This window comes from Barbatula barbatula (assembly GCF_947034865.1).
Source record: "Barbatula barbatula genome assembly, chromosome: 11".
Classification (NCBI taxonomy): Eukaryota; Metazoa; Chordata; class Actinopteri; order Cypriniformes; family Nemacheilidae; genus Barbatula; species Barbatula barbatula.
The window spans coordinates 13,567,622-13,582,054 of record NC_136774.1 but is presented as its reverse complement, the minus strand read 5'-3'; the positions used below and the strand labels follow the sequence as shown (position 1 = coordinate 13,582,054).

At 38.3% G+C, this 14,433-nt stretch overlaps 2 protein-coding genes across 2 annotated transcripts in view; both read left to right on the top strand.

Moving 5' to 3' along the window:
* specc1la (sperm antigen with calponin homology and coiled-coil domains 1-like a) overlaps window positions 1-5,479 on the top strand; it is a 31,190-nt gene extending 25,711 nt beyond the window's left edge. The window contains exons 12-17 of the mRNA XM_079467127.1: window positions 47-136; window positions 459-618; window positions 798-900; window positions 2,752-2,868; window positions 2,961-3,020; window positions 3,510-5,479. Coding sequence (XP_079323253.1) covers window positions 47-136; window positions 459-618; window positions 798-900; window positions 2,752-2,868; window positions 2,961-3,020; window positions 3,510-3,599 — 620 coding nt within the window. The 3' untranslated portion in view covers window positions 3,600-5,479. The remainder of the gene's footprint in view (window positions 1-46; window positions 137-458; window positions 619-797; window positions 901-2,751; window positions 2,869-2,960; window positions 3,021-3,509) is intronic.
* Window positions 5,480-5,928: 449 nt separating this feature from the next.
* adora2aa (adenosine A2a receptor a) lies at window positions 5,929-13,995 on the top strand. Its single transcript, XM_079466924.1, has 3 exons — window positions 5,929-6,436; window positions 8,310-8,994; window positions 11,207-13,995. Exons 2-3 carry the CDS (start codon window positions 8,660-8,662, stop codon window positions 12,207-12,209), a joined length of 1,338 nt encoding a protein of 445 aa, XP_079323050.1. The 5' UTR covers window positions 5,929-6,436; window positions 8,310-8,659; the 3' UTR covers window positions 12,210-13,995.
* The last annotated feature ends 438 nt before the right edge of the window (window positions 13,996-14,433 follow it).

Below are 14,433 nucleotides of genomic sequence, written 5' to 3'. Positions count from 1 at the left end.
AGTTTTGAAATGTTGATTGTGATGCAATATCTTTTCCTCTCTGTAGCCGAGCATCTGCTTCGGGCACCCAATAGCAGTCGCCCAGCATCAGCCCTCCAAAGAGTTTCTAACATGGATGCTTCGAAAGCCATCACAGGTAAAGCTCAAGCCAATCTGAAATCTACTTAAAAATGCAACACTTCTGATAAACTCAACCACAGTGCTCATCCCATCAGCTCTGTATTGGTGTTTTTGTAGATTTCTTTACTTTAGATTCAGTTTATTTTAGGTGAGCCTTTTTAAAAAATATGCTGGAGACACGCATGACAATACATTACAAAATACATCACCCAGATTGCATCCTACTAGATTTAGACGGTCTTTCAGTTTTATGTGCAGTATGCATTAGACAGTTAGGGAACAGACTGTACTCTTCATTTGTAAGGTGATGATCATACTGGTTTCGCTCCACTGTTTAGTTCCTCGTAGAAGCAGTGAAGAGGCAAAGCGGGATATCAGTACTCCAGATGGAGGTCCGGCTTCCTCTCTGATAACCATGGGATCTGCTGTACCTCCTCTCTCCCTTTCTGCTTCCTCCCCCACGGCCTCCGTCAACCCCACGGCGCGCAGCCGTCTTCGGTACGGGCTCTCTGCAGTCTTATAGCAACCTACACATGCCATGCATTGTTAGAAACAATTATAATGCTTATGTTTGTTAAGCAAATGTTACATTTACCCATAAGCATCGCCCCTTCATAATAATCATTGATATGAATCTGAGATGTATTGATTGCTGTGGTCATTTTTGGTTCATGTAGAGAGGAGAGAAAAGACCCCCTGTCTGCTTTGGCTCGTGAATACGGCGGTTCTAAGAGAAATGCACTGCTGAGATGGTGTCAGAAGAAAACTGAGGGGTATCAGGTTCGTGCAAATCTGCAATTCAATCCATTGCTTTTTTATATTTCGCTTTCACTCATATTTCACATGATACAATTCGAATCAACCATCTGATTAGAATCAGCTGGAGGATGGTGACCATTAATGCCACGAATGTACGTTTATATTTTGTTGACAGTTATTTTCAACTTTTTGAGAATAAACAGATCAAATGAATGTTATATATAGCAGTGTTTTAGTAAAAAACAAGTAATTGTATTAAACGTAATGGAACAAAATAAATGTTTGACACGTTTATTTACTCTTTATTAAAAACAAATAGCCTACAATAAACGTGACAAATAATGTAAAAAAGAACTACCATTTTACAAAACAATACATAAAGCCACACAGGTGTAATATAAGCATTATGAAGAATGTCCGCAACAGTACTGTCAAACGCAGGATGTATTAAGTCATTGTATTGTTCACTCATTTTCATTCCCTTCTTCCCCATATAGTGGACTTTCTAGCATTCTCTATATAGGGAATAGTGCATGAGTGAACAAGTGAGCGAATTCAGACGCAGCTAGTGTTTTTCGACAAACAAGGTTTCAGAAGAACAGTCATGTTTTGATGTGCTTATGAATTCTATTGTATATTACAGTATATGTGAAATATAGAAAATGTAACATATTGTTAGATACGTATGTGACATACGTTTCATGACTTCTATTTCTGCACTTAGCTGTTAGTTTTGTCAGTTTTAGGAAAGTCTAAGCTTTCTTCATCATATACTGTGAATCAATGTCTTCTTTGTCCAAAGCACAGTAGGGCATAATGCAGACTCATTGCATACTCATTATACTGTATATATGACAGCTCCCATAAATTACAATTATAGTTTGATTAGTGAAGGTTTTGCCCTTGTCAGATTTCGTTGAAAGGCCATTTCCTACATTTTAAGCGAGATCTTTCATTTCCAGTAAAGAGTGGTTGTCATACGGTAGTTACTGTATCAAGCTCCTCAGCAGGAAGTCTAGATTTCTCTGTCTGTCTGAATGACATTTGGCAGAAAACAGGGTCATCATCACTAAGCACTCAAAGAAAAACAACCAAGCCCACAAGTCTGCATCATCAATGTAATATTTCTGTTTCAGAATGACTCAATCAAACATTTGGAAATTCTAAATTTTTGGTTGTTTAGCATCTGAAAGAAGTCTTAGTAAATCTCTTCATGGTTTTAATGGATTTTTTTACTTTTAAGCTTTGAAGCAGCTTTTAAATTCTAAGAAAACCGTTTGAAAGTGACCGGACCGTCAGTGAGAGAAGATTAGGCCTGGAATTTATGTTGTGGTTTGTTTGTGGCTATATACGTTTGATTTGATTAATTAAAAGTTATTCTTATGTTCGCCGGTTCCCGTCTCCTTCCTTCCCTTTTATTGAACCTTGTTACACCTGTGATCTGATCACTACTGATGATTATCAACATGACACGAAACAGACATGAGATGATGCATTCACATGTTATTGAGCATCAAAATGAAATAATGAACAAAACCTGCCTTTTTTCATCACTGCATGATTCCTAAGCAGATCAGCTGAATCGTTCTAAAATATGAAAGACTGTTGATCTTGTGCGGCAAAGAGCAAAATAGCGAGGTTGTTGAAGATGGTACAAACAGGAAATTTTAAACCACAAGATGATGAAAAGATTTCCTGGGTGTTGAAATGTTCCATTGAATGCGGCAGAATTTAACATGTAATGTGTATTAGTTTTAGAGTATGGCAAAGCCAAGGGAACACAAACTGTGTCAAATCAAGTGTATACTTTGGCTTGTAGTAATATATATTTGGATTGAATGTGTTCCTTCATGCTTTTTGTTGCTTACGCAGAACATTGACATCACCAACTTCAGCAGTAGTTGGAATGACGGGCTGGCATTCTGCGCTGTTCTTCACACGTACCTGCCTGCTCATATTCCTTATCAGGAACTTAACAGTCAAGACAAGGCAAGTACACTTTATATGACATCAGAGCCCCAGAACATATGTGTATTACCCATCTAAATTGACTCTCATGAGGTTTATTTGTTTGCTTTCAGAGACGAAATTTTACGCTGGCCTTCCAAGCAGCGGAAAGTGTTGGCATCAAATCCACTCTGGTAAGCGATTTAAACCAGTTCCTGTATAGCGGGAAGAACATCGCATTAATAATGGTCATGTATTCTTTGTCTAGGGAACATACTGTACATACTGATATACCAAAAAATTGGTATTCAAGAGGACTTGTATAGTGGTCAAAAGAGACGTGCAGAATAAGTACTGTACCTAATGCAGATTTTATTCACACTATCAATCATCAAGGTGGGATATTTTTGTCCCCCACTCCCATCCTGTATGCTAAGAGCAGGTGAAAAGCTGGAAACACTTAATTATCAGCCTCCACTGTTTATTTATAGCACACAGTATAGAATTGTTACCTACTTTTCATCTGCTTGAAAAAATAAGTTCCTGTATGTGCAGTATTGGACTTGGCACACTGTTGTACCGTTCAACCTGCAGTGTGATTCTATTGTTAGAAATTGAATGAACTTTGTGCTGTCTCTAGTACTTTGTCTAGTACGCTCTTACTTCTCTCTTTTTTCTTTAAGGACATCAACGAAATGGTCCACACGGAAAGACCGGACTGGCAGAGTGTCATGACTTACGTCACAGCTATCTACAAGTATTTTGAGACCTGAGCACATGTCCAGTGTCACACCTCACTAACAATATTCCGTTAATCTGAGCGTAACATCTCACCTCATCATCCTGGCCTCTTATCTTCACAGCACAAATAATGCCATATCAGTTTTAGCAAATCACAAGGCCAATTCAGCTAGCATGTGGATATGACAGGATACAATGATATATCAAGGAAATCCTGTACCGTTCAACGCATGCCTTTGCAGAATTATAACATCACAGACTGCTGTGTAAAGCCTGTGGATTTTCAAATCAGACATGAGAATGAGCGAGGAGCTGCTTGCCGTGCCTTTCGCCAGAGGAGATCTTGCTTTCTATGTTTGGAACAAGTTCTTCACCTTAATTCACAAACTGAGTGTGTGTGGTTTGCTCAGTGCCGTGCCTAATTTAAACACTTGTAAAGCACTTGCATAGAGAGGAGTTTAACACTAACAGGAATTGTTAGATTCACAATAGCACACAGTTGGTAGTCTTGCCTTGTTTTATTAAAAGCGTATTGGGGACCTTTATGTTTGACTATGACTGAGTTTGGCTTGAAATGCATATAAAAGAGGGAGGTCAGCAATAAGCTTATGTAACTTGTTGAGCCATTTCATGAAAATAGTGCTGCTCATTGCTAAATGGTAAGATACTGTAGTAAACACTATGTTTTTACTAGAATTGCAGCACATGTGCATGTACTGTCTATAGTATTCCTGGATTTTAGTCCTTCAATCCATTGCCTGAACCAAAAATGAAATCTTCCAAGTTTTCTTTTGTTTGTGATTCAGCTAAGCTAACTTCTGTAGTTAATCTAATGGTATGTTCTTTCTCAGGATAAGAAAAAATATCAATATTTATCAAGATGAATAATGCTATTTGATTCGTAATATGCTACGAGCAGTGCTTTATCAATTATATCACATAAGCAGAAAAAAAAGTATTTAACGCATTCAAATGCACTAGTTCAAGCTGTAAATGAAACTACATTCCAATGCATTAGTATGTATGAATTGAAGTTATAAATGGCAACTGGTTTTCAGCCTGTTTGAGTGAGAGAGAAAATGTGAGATGTTGTGACACTATCACTTAAAGCCCGTGGTCCAGCTGTGCTGAATTCACACATTCTCTTTTGATGAAAGCTGTTTTTATAAGCGCACTATACTGCATCTCCATCTGCAAATAGAAAAATAATGCAGAGTGTGAGTCGATAAAAGACAGTCAAATGCAATATGTGATATCATTTTTCCTGTGTGTACCTTGATTTTTTTAATTTTATATTTAGTTTGCCCATTCAATATGTTTGTTTTACGTTAGATAATATAATTCCTACTTGAATTGCAGTGTAACTATAACTAAACAGCCATTTTTAGCATTTGTGCATTAACCATAAAGCAACTGTTTCGCAGAAAGAGCTTGCTTTATTCCAAAAGAAATGACACTGTTTTCAGTTCCTCGTACACTGCTCTGGGAATCTGTTCCTTGCAAATTCACAAATCACTACAGTTTAACCATAGTGCCAGGTGTCCAGTATTAGACGTTTTCTTTCAACAGTAAAAGACGAGGAGTCCTCCCGGTCTCATATGAGCTTCACTGTCTGAAAAGAGATGTTGAGTAGATGTATTTTAATGATGCATTTCTTTATTATGCTTTAAAGAGCTTTCATCATGAATATGAATGTCACACAGCAGAACGCTTCTTTCGTTCTGTTGCCTTTCAGATTATTGTTGTGGTTTTGTTTCTGTTTTTGAATGTCGAACTCACTTTTGCTACAGTTTTTATATGAGAGCATTATCTCAATACCACAAGGTAAAATATGTCTTGTTTTATAAACAAATGTGATGAGCAATCAATATTATGTTCCTTCAAATAAATGAATCGCATCATCTTGAATGTTTGTTTATCTTGTACTGTATAGGCTTTATAATATAGAAACATAATCAGAATTGTCTTTATTTATTCCCAGACCCTTAAGCATCTCTCCCAGACTGGAAATGTGGGTATCATTGTAATGCGTTCTGGTTGCCCTCCTGTTTGGCTGTAAAGCTTGTCTTAAACACATTTAACAGGTCAATTAAATCCGTCAAAGGGAAAGGAGATGGAGAGTGTTAACGAATTTAGCTTTAGGTCTTGTGAAGGATGGGTGTTGTCCCGCGATTAGCACATTTTCAGGATTAGACATGACGTCAGTTGCGTTTTCTCCTGAATGACATCAATGTATTGGCCTGCTTTAGTGCACAGTGCCCTATTGTCTGCGGCACACATCGATTTTAATTCTTCGTTGTTTGTGTAAACCAAGATTAACCTAATTTGTGAGGGTTGACTGAGGGACGGGGTTTCAGCATCAGAGTGAAAACGAGCCACTTTTAAAGTAAAACTAAGCACACATTTACCATGGTTAAGCAGTATTTATAGTCAATTAATATCGTAAAATGGCACGGTCACTTTACCATTATAAAACCATAGTTAGTTACAAACCCCGAACTTGATCTTCGCTTCCGAACGCACATCCGCACCTCAGGTGTTTCGTTGATACTCGGGATGTTTCGTCGATGGCCGGAAGAACCCGTATCAGTACTCAATGGACTCGTACGGTGATGCTCGCCCCCGCCTCTGGATTGGTCAAGCGCGAGCACTACAGGGGCCCTCGACGCTGTCATCTCTCAGTAGTGATGTGACTGCGTCCTCTGACAGAACCGGATCAATCAGCTGACGCCTAAATCAAACTTTTTCTTCCAAATTTGCGGACCTCTGAGGAATTACACGCGTTACATTTATCAATTGAAGGGGTTACATTTTTTTGTCTACTATTTGTTTTATTTTTTCAGTCATTCCGGAGTTATCAAGTCTCGTGGTAAGTAGAAACCAGCAACCAACGCATGCAAATAAAGTGGTGGGTGAAATGCGGGTTTTTACATCAGAGTATTGGGATATGAAGCTCGATGAAACGTTCTTTGAACCCGTTCTGATGTAAATTTAACATTAAGGTGGGTTACAGTAAAGCTTGACATTTGTGTCGATGTAGTGAATGGAAAAGGTCTCAAACTAATATGTTCCGTGTTTTTCAAATATGACTTCACTGGCAATTTTTTATGATACAAATTCTTTGCTATCATTGATACTTTCTGTCATCGTTTACTCATCTTCGATTTGTTCCAGATCTGTAAACATTTCTTTGTTTTGTTGAATGCAGAAAAAGATGCTTATAACCAGACAGATATTGACTCCCATAGTTGAAAAAATTACTTTTGTTCTGTTGATCACAAAAGAAGACATTTTGAAGAATGTAGGACAACAAACAGTTCTGGGGCACTTTTGACTACCATTGTATTTTTTCCTACTATTCAATGGGTGGGGGATAAAATCTGTCTGCCCTTCCATAAGGGTCTGATGTCGAGATGTTTTAGCCCACAGTATCCTACCTACACAAAACACTATAACTATATCCAAATCAAGGGCTGCGAGACTGGGCCCGGTCAGGATGTACTTGTTTATTGTTTTTGTTGTTTTCTCACCTCTTGCTACAAGGATTTTCGACTCCCCCACATTCAGTTCTTTTCAATGGCAGTCAACTACTCGCATTCCTTTCATGTTTTCGCCGTCTTCCTGTTTCCCGGTTTGTCTTTCAGACACATTCTCACTGTCCCACCATGGCAGGTCTCCAGATTCAGCTTTATGTAATCTTGCTTTAGGAAATCAGCTAATTATTTAAATGATCATGTAAATGAAATGCAATGGAGTCAATATATTGCAAATATTCTATGGTATGATAAAAATTTATATTTTTAAAAACAAGTTTCTGTTCAATCGAGAAATGTGACCCCGTTTGTGAAAACCAGAATAAAGTCTCATTATCTCATTCTAAAATGAGCATCAAATTTCACTATAATTTCAATCTTTGACACGGCCTTACTCGGTCAATATTACAGAAATCAAGGTTATCTTTTCACAGAATGTTCTTCACATAATGTATGATATTATGTAGAAAGTAAATCACAAAAAAAATGTCTTTAGCAGTCTTTTCACAGGCGTGGTCAAAATGTTCCCCAATGCCACCTGCAAAGCAAATAGCAAATTATGTTTTAAGACTGGGAGTCTGGGACATAAAAGAAACCATAAATATGTTTTGAAATATTGAAGAATATTAAAGAACAGATGTTTTGTCTTGTATTCCAGAGGTGAGTAACCTCAGGGTGCTTCTTTCCAGCACTGTGGGAATGTTCCAGGGTAAATAGTCCAGGCTCTTAAGAGCTTAAGAATGACTTCCCATAAACACTTAAACAAAAGGAAAGAGCTTCTGGCCAGACATCTTACTGAGTATCTTGTAAATGTAAAGCTTGAGATGAATTATCCACTCAGTTGCCTCTTTGCTCTCACCTGTTTCTATATTCCATAGACTTGATAGATGTGTTCAGGTGTAAGACAGCAGTGTAAACCCTTTGTTCTCTCTCTGTTATACTTTGGCATAAATTTGTTTCTGGCATATGTTCAAACATCTCTGCTGTTATAACAAGATCAATGATGATCGAAAAAGATCAGAATCAAAATGATCCTTCTTTGATGTATGATATCATTCATTACTTCATAAACGGATTCTTACTGTGTTTCTTAAATAAATTCTATTTATTGATCTAAAGTTTTTGTCAACATTCTTGTTGCCTTCATCAACCATTTATTGAAATATCAAAATGTTCAATATTTAATTACATTTTTGTTGTTCTTTGCAGAGGTTTGTGTTCCAGATGGTGACATGATTTTCCAAGGAACACAGTGGAATAGTGGAATAGGAAGACGCATGGAATAATGACTGGATTTTCTGTGAAAATGATCTGGTGATTTTAAACCTTGCTGAGAATTTATAGAAGACCTTCCTGAGTCTTAATTATAAACGAGAAAATCAACACACCTGGGTCCTATCGGTAATACAAACGTTTTAACCAATTGAGAAGATTTAAGTATTTAGAAATCTCAGTCTTTTTAAGACTGACTAACAGCCTCCGTTGAGGTGGCTTATGCTTTGGGCTGCAGCTATGGACATTGAGGCGAGGCATCATCATTTCCCCCCAGCGACCTCACCATGCTGAGCAATGTCTTCGACGTGGTGTACATAGCACTAGAGCTACTGATCGCCCTCCTTTCTATCCTCGGCAACGTGTTGGTGTGCTGGGCTGTGGGACTCAACAGCAATCTCCAGAGCATCACCAACTTCTTTGTAGTGTCTCTGGCTGTGGCGGACATCGCAGTGGGTGTGCTGGCCATCCCCTTCTCCATCTTGATCAGCACTGGCTTTTGTTCCAATTTCTACGGCTGTCTGTTCATCGCCTGCTTCGTGTTAGTGTTGACCCAGAGCTCCATATTTAGTCTTTTGGCCATTGCGATTGATCGCTACATTGCCATCAAGATTCCACTAAGGTGAGTAACGTGGTTTGGATCCTGTAGAAAAGTGTTAAAAAGGATAGTTCTTTAGCCACCCTCATGTTGTTTAAATTACTTTCTTCAAAATATGAATTTCTGACAATGAAAAAAGCACCATAAAAGTCACAAAAAGGAGTATATACAACTTGTGTTAGAAAAATTGGAAGTGAATAACAATATAAATATTGGCTTAAACACAAATGCCCGTTTTAAGGCTAGTCCCAGACTAAAATGAATGCTGTCTTAAACAGTTAAAACCTTGCCCTGAAATAACGTAATATATATTAGTGCCATTGTTTTTTTTTCTCAAGATGCACACCGGTAATGTTTTTACATAAACATTTTCATAAAAGCCATTTAAATATCCTAATCTGACCAAGGGATAGTCCTGGTTTACGCTAAGGCCTGTCTGTAAAACCGGGCCAAAAATGCAATACGTCTTCATGATTTATAATATACCCTCTCCCTCTGTACTAAATAACAACAGGAGACTCCCGACCAAACGATTTTGTTGGCAGGTATGGATATGACCCAGCACCCGAAATAATATCAAAACACTTTATCACAGCTTCCATTATTCACAAACACACGGTGGATAAAACCTTGAAAAGGATATACGAGCCCGCCAAATCACAGAGATGCCGATTCACACGGTACAAATATTATCACAGGACCTCAGTGTTCGGCGAAATATGGAAGGTAATTTGCGGGCCGATTCATCGGGATTAAGATCACAGACAACCTCCACAATTATTACTAGAGGTCCCCAGGTAATACCAATCCCGTGCGAATTGGGTTTGAGTCGCTTTGTTTAAAAGCATCTGCCAAATGCATGAATCTAAATGTAAAGTGACAAACTATTCCTTTAAGCGAGACTGGCAGTTATGTAAGGGTGTTGTCAGAACATTCATTTTTGCTCCTTTATCATATTTAAGGGAGGTTGCAGCTTCTCTGATCCCTAATGGGACCATGTGTCTTGAATCTGCTTATTATTAGATTTTATTAACCATATGTTTCATGTCATATCTGTGAAATTGTCTCGGCCTTTAAGTCATAAAAATATTTTTCAAAGATCAGATCTTGAGTAGTTTTCCATTTTCTTCTGTCTGAACATTTACTATCTCTGATGGTATAAGACCAACATTGCGGTTTTTCAATTTTGATTAGGCCTGGCCATGCTGGTGCATCAAACCAGCATAAACCAGCCTTGACCAGCATGTAAGTGAATACCAGAGAAACCGGGTCTTTTCAGCAAGGAAATATCCACATGTGGCACAGTTCCCATGCGTCGGGGCAAGCGTTTCATTAATCACAGCCATCTTACAAACATGACATGAACTTACAAATCCAGCATAGGGACATGCTTTATTCGTCCATCAAACTTCCTATTCCTGGCTATTTTAGGGTGAAAATTATTTAAAAACCGAGCAAGATCCAAACTCCTATGTTTGAGCTGTCTATGACCTTAATCCATCATAAATCTGATGTACTCTGGAATGTTTTTGCCAATAGTTTTTACAGGCCTCAATATGTCAGCATTTCAGTATTTCAATGTTTTTCAATCACAAATCTTTAATTGGATGCCAGGATTAATTTTTTTAGCTTAAAGCAATATGTTGGGCTATCCCAATGTATTGAGCATTGTAATGGTATAATCGGATTTGGAGTGGTCAGTTCTGCTGGTTTTATCTAGGATATATGTGAAAATGTCTGTCTGTGTGTTTCCATGTTCTGTCAGTCTGTCCCTGAGGCAGGTTTTGGGTGGGCGGTGGGGGTGGGTGTTGTTTTCTCTGTGTGCATCACTGAACTTTCACATCTGGAGAATGAGAGAGATAGAGGCCAAAGAACTCAGCTGTTCTCCCACACTGGCCAAATAGACGCTCTGAACATTGATTTGTGTTCAAAACAGTTACATTTCCGAGCACATTCCTTCTTTTTAATTGCTCCAATGAGAGTGTTTGTGGGAAATACTGTGAATGGATACTTGATCCTTGACATTGTGGTTGTCGCAAGGCTATTTACGTTGAGTCAGAATTACTATAACTCCATGATTCTAAGATTTAGAGTATCTAACTGGTAAATATTGAGGTGCTCTTTATGAATGATAAACTTAATGTCTCTTTGGAACCTTTAGATGTGCCGTCTAGACAAACTACAACAAACATTTATAACCGGAGAGTTTCAAAAACATTTTATTTCTCTTTTTCAGATACAACAGTCTAGTAACAGGGCAGCGTGCCAAAGGCATCATTGCAATCTGCTGGGTTCTCTCGGTCATTATCGGTCTCACGCCCATGCTCGGCTGGCACAAAACATGCTCGGGAGAGTCCGTCAACAACACCTGTCTGCCCGGCATGATGAAGTGTTTGTTCGAGGAGGTTGTGGTCATGGACTACATGGTTTACTTCAACTTCTTCGCCTGCGTCCTTGTGCCTCTGCTTCTCATGTTGGCCATCTACCTGCGCATCTTCATGGCGGCACGCCACCAACTCAAATGCATCGAGTCCAAAGCCGTGCCATGCGAGCTCAAGTCCCGCTCCACCCTGCAGAAAGAAGTCCATGCGGCCAAATCTTTAGCCATCATCGTAGGCTTGTTCGCCGTGTGCTGGCTGCCACTTCACATCATCAACTGTTTCACTCTGTTTTGTCCACTCTGCGAACGACCGCCGGTTATTATCATGTACCTGGCCATAATCCTCTCGCATGCCAATTCGGTCGTGAACCCCTTTATCTACGCCTACCGAATACGTGAGTTCAGATACACCTTCCGAAAAATCGTGCGCTATCATGTCTTGGGCAGACGGGAGCCACTCTCTAGCAACGGGAGCACCCGTACCTCGGCACGAGCGAGCATGGCGGACTCGCTAAGAATTAAAATCAACGGCCTGGTACGTGACCTCTACGCCGACCAGAGCAGCACCACCAGCAGTTGTGAAAGTGCGGAGCCTGGGCACACGCACAGACCTGTTGACACAGAAAATACGATATCAGATAACCAGCCAGTGGTGCTTACTAACATTAACAAGCATCGGGTGGATCCTGTACTAAGACATCTCGAGTCGCCGCTTACCGGAAACAATCAGGCCGTTGCTTGCAAGAAGCATCAGTTACTCAATATTACGGATGGAAGGGATGTATCTTCGCCTCTTCACATCGAATCAAATCTTAATCTGCAAACAGCCCAATTCACTAAATTGACTGACATTTCTTGATAACTGATACTTTTCCATTGATGGATTCTGCTCGTATTTATTTGATACCATGACAGAATGACGGGTTAAAATATCAAAGACAAAGTGGAACTTTTACATATTAAACAACTTAGAAGACATTACAGTTATGGTGCAGCAGCTCCAATCTGAGTGTTTTATTTTGATATTGTAATAATTGAAAATGAAAACGACAAGATGTAAATATCAAGACGGATGAGGTGTAAGGCGCTGAATGCAAAACCCTTTATATGACAGATTCTGGCTCAGGTTACTAGGACGCTGTCTTGGTATGGTTGAAAAGGTTAAATGCAAAACTGCATCAATGCAACATTAACTATTGGCAAATGAAACCAAAGTTTAACATGCACAAACACCTTGAAGCCACTGATTTAAAGAGCTAAATTGTGACAGCATAAATAAACCACCACTGTAAACCTGCACCAATCACTAGGCAATTACAAATGCGTCGGTATTTTTTCCTTGTGTAAACATCTTGTCAGAGTCAGTTGATAAAAACCGGACTATGTCTGGCACAGTTTCTGAGTATTTGGTGCAATTTTGGTGTGGTTCGTAAGGCTAGCACAGCATTGCAACGTATAGCAGTGCATGTACTATGTACGGATGTGGCTATAAGTGTTAAGTGCTATGATACGACAGTATTTCTTTTTTTCAAAATTTTAATGTAATGCTGCAATGTTGAAAAATCCTCATTTGCTTGTGTTTTTGTGCTCATTCTGTCCCTCATAATGTGTCCAGATCAGGTTGTTCACTACTGGCACAAAAACAGCAATGAAGTTAAACATTTTCTTCTAACACATGAATAAAATGATTCGGCTGCATACGGACGGCTCTTATCGAATAACTTGGCTGGATATACAGTTCCGAGATTACGTTAAATCTTTAAAGAGACTTAAGTTTGTATAATAAATTAAGATGTTTATGTGACATTTGATGAAGACTTGGTATTCGTTAACTTCGTAAGACTTGGTATTCGTCTTGACTGAGTCTAAATTCAAGCCATGGCAAAACTCATTATGTGTGTCTGCACTGACAGTTTCTGTCTTTAATGCATATTTTTTGTTTGCCTACTTTTCTAGCATTTTTATAACATTTACATTTAGCAGACTCTTTTATCCAAAGCGACTTACAAATGAGGTTAACAATTATAACACATAGTTATCAGCAAGGTACACCATCAAAGTCACACATTTAGATTTTTTGTTAAAATATTGTTTTTTAAGTTGAGCAAATGTAGCTGCTGAGTTGAATTCTTATGCTTTAAATGATTTTGGCCATTTGCCCTCTTCCCAGCATGCATTGGTGCATTAATGATTAATATCTTACATATAATGATTAATATGTTTGAAAAGTTTGACTGTTTTATCTAAATTGTTGCCCTTGAGTGTTTGATTTATTTTTTGCAATGTTTATGTAAAAAGTATTTATGTGGTGTCATTAAAGACGAGCCCCTTTTTCATAACATCTATATATTGAATTGAAAACAAGTAGTGAAGCATTTAGTGTTAAACTATATAAAACCACGTACACAAAGAGATTGAATAAAGAGAACTAATAAAGGCATTTAAAAAGAAGTATAATTAAATATAACGAAAACAATTGTGAATTATACTCATAAAACCTCATACCTTAATTATTTTTACAGCACATCATTTATTTGTTTAAACTAATGTGTTATTTATAAACTAATGCAAGATTTATTGTTAAAACGTCACTAAAACTGTGTGTACTGTACTTGCTAAAGATATTATAAAATAAGGATGGATTTATATTGTAACTCATGTAATTTAATTCAACGGGCTGTTATATGATTATGATTTTTCTTACAAAGACGGAGACTCACAGACAGAGAAATAAAGCGGCTATCCCAAGAGAGCGCTCCTCTTGGGTTGTTGTGCTCTGTCACACGCTGAAGGGTCTTATGAATCCTAACATTTTATTTTCCCAGACTTTCCCCAAGTCCCAAAAGATTCCAGGTTAAAAAGGGTGCACTAGTGGTCTCCAGAGACCTTTTGAGAAATCTGGAGTATTTTAGGCTAGCATTCTTCTAAACTGAGCTCAATATATGATACAGTGAGGTCAGAGTGTGTCATATCAAAAGCAGACAAAAATATTGTTATGGCTTTAAGATCAAGGATGGCTATGATTCTGACACATTTGACCAGTTAAAATCATTACAGAGAAGGAGTTACTAGATAATAAAGCC

Excerpts from the sequence above, each read along its gene's own strand:
- adora2aa (XM_079466924.1), top strand. The coding sequence starts at position 8,660 with ATGCTGAGCAATGTCTTCGACGTGGTGTACATAGCACTAGAGCTACTG. Across the intron at positions 8,995-11,206 it reads GCCATCAAGATTCCACTAAG|ATACAACAGTCTAGTAACAG; the intron begins GTGAGTAACGTG and ends TCTCTTTTTCAG.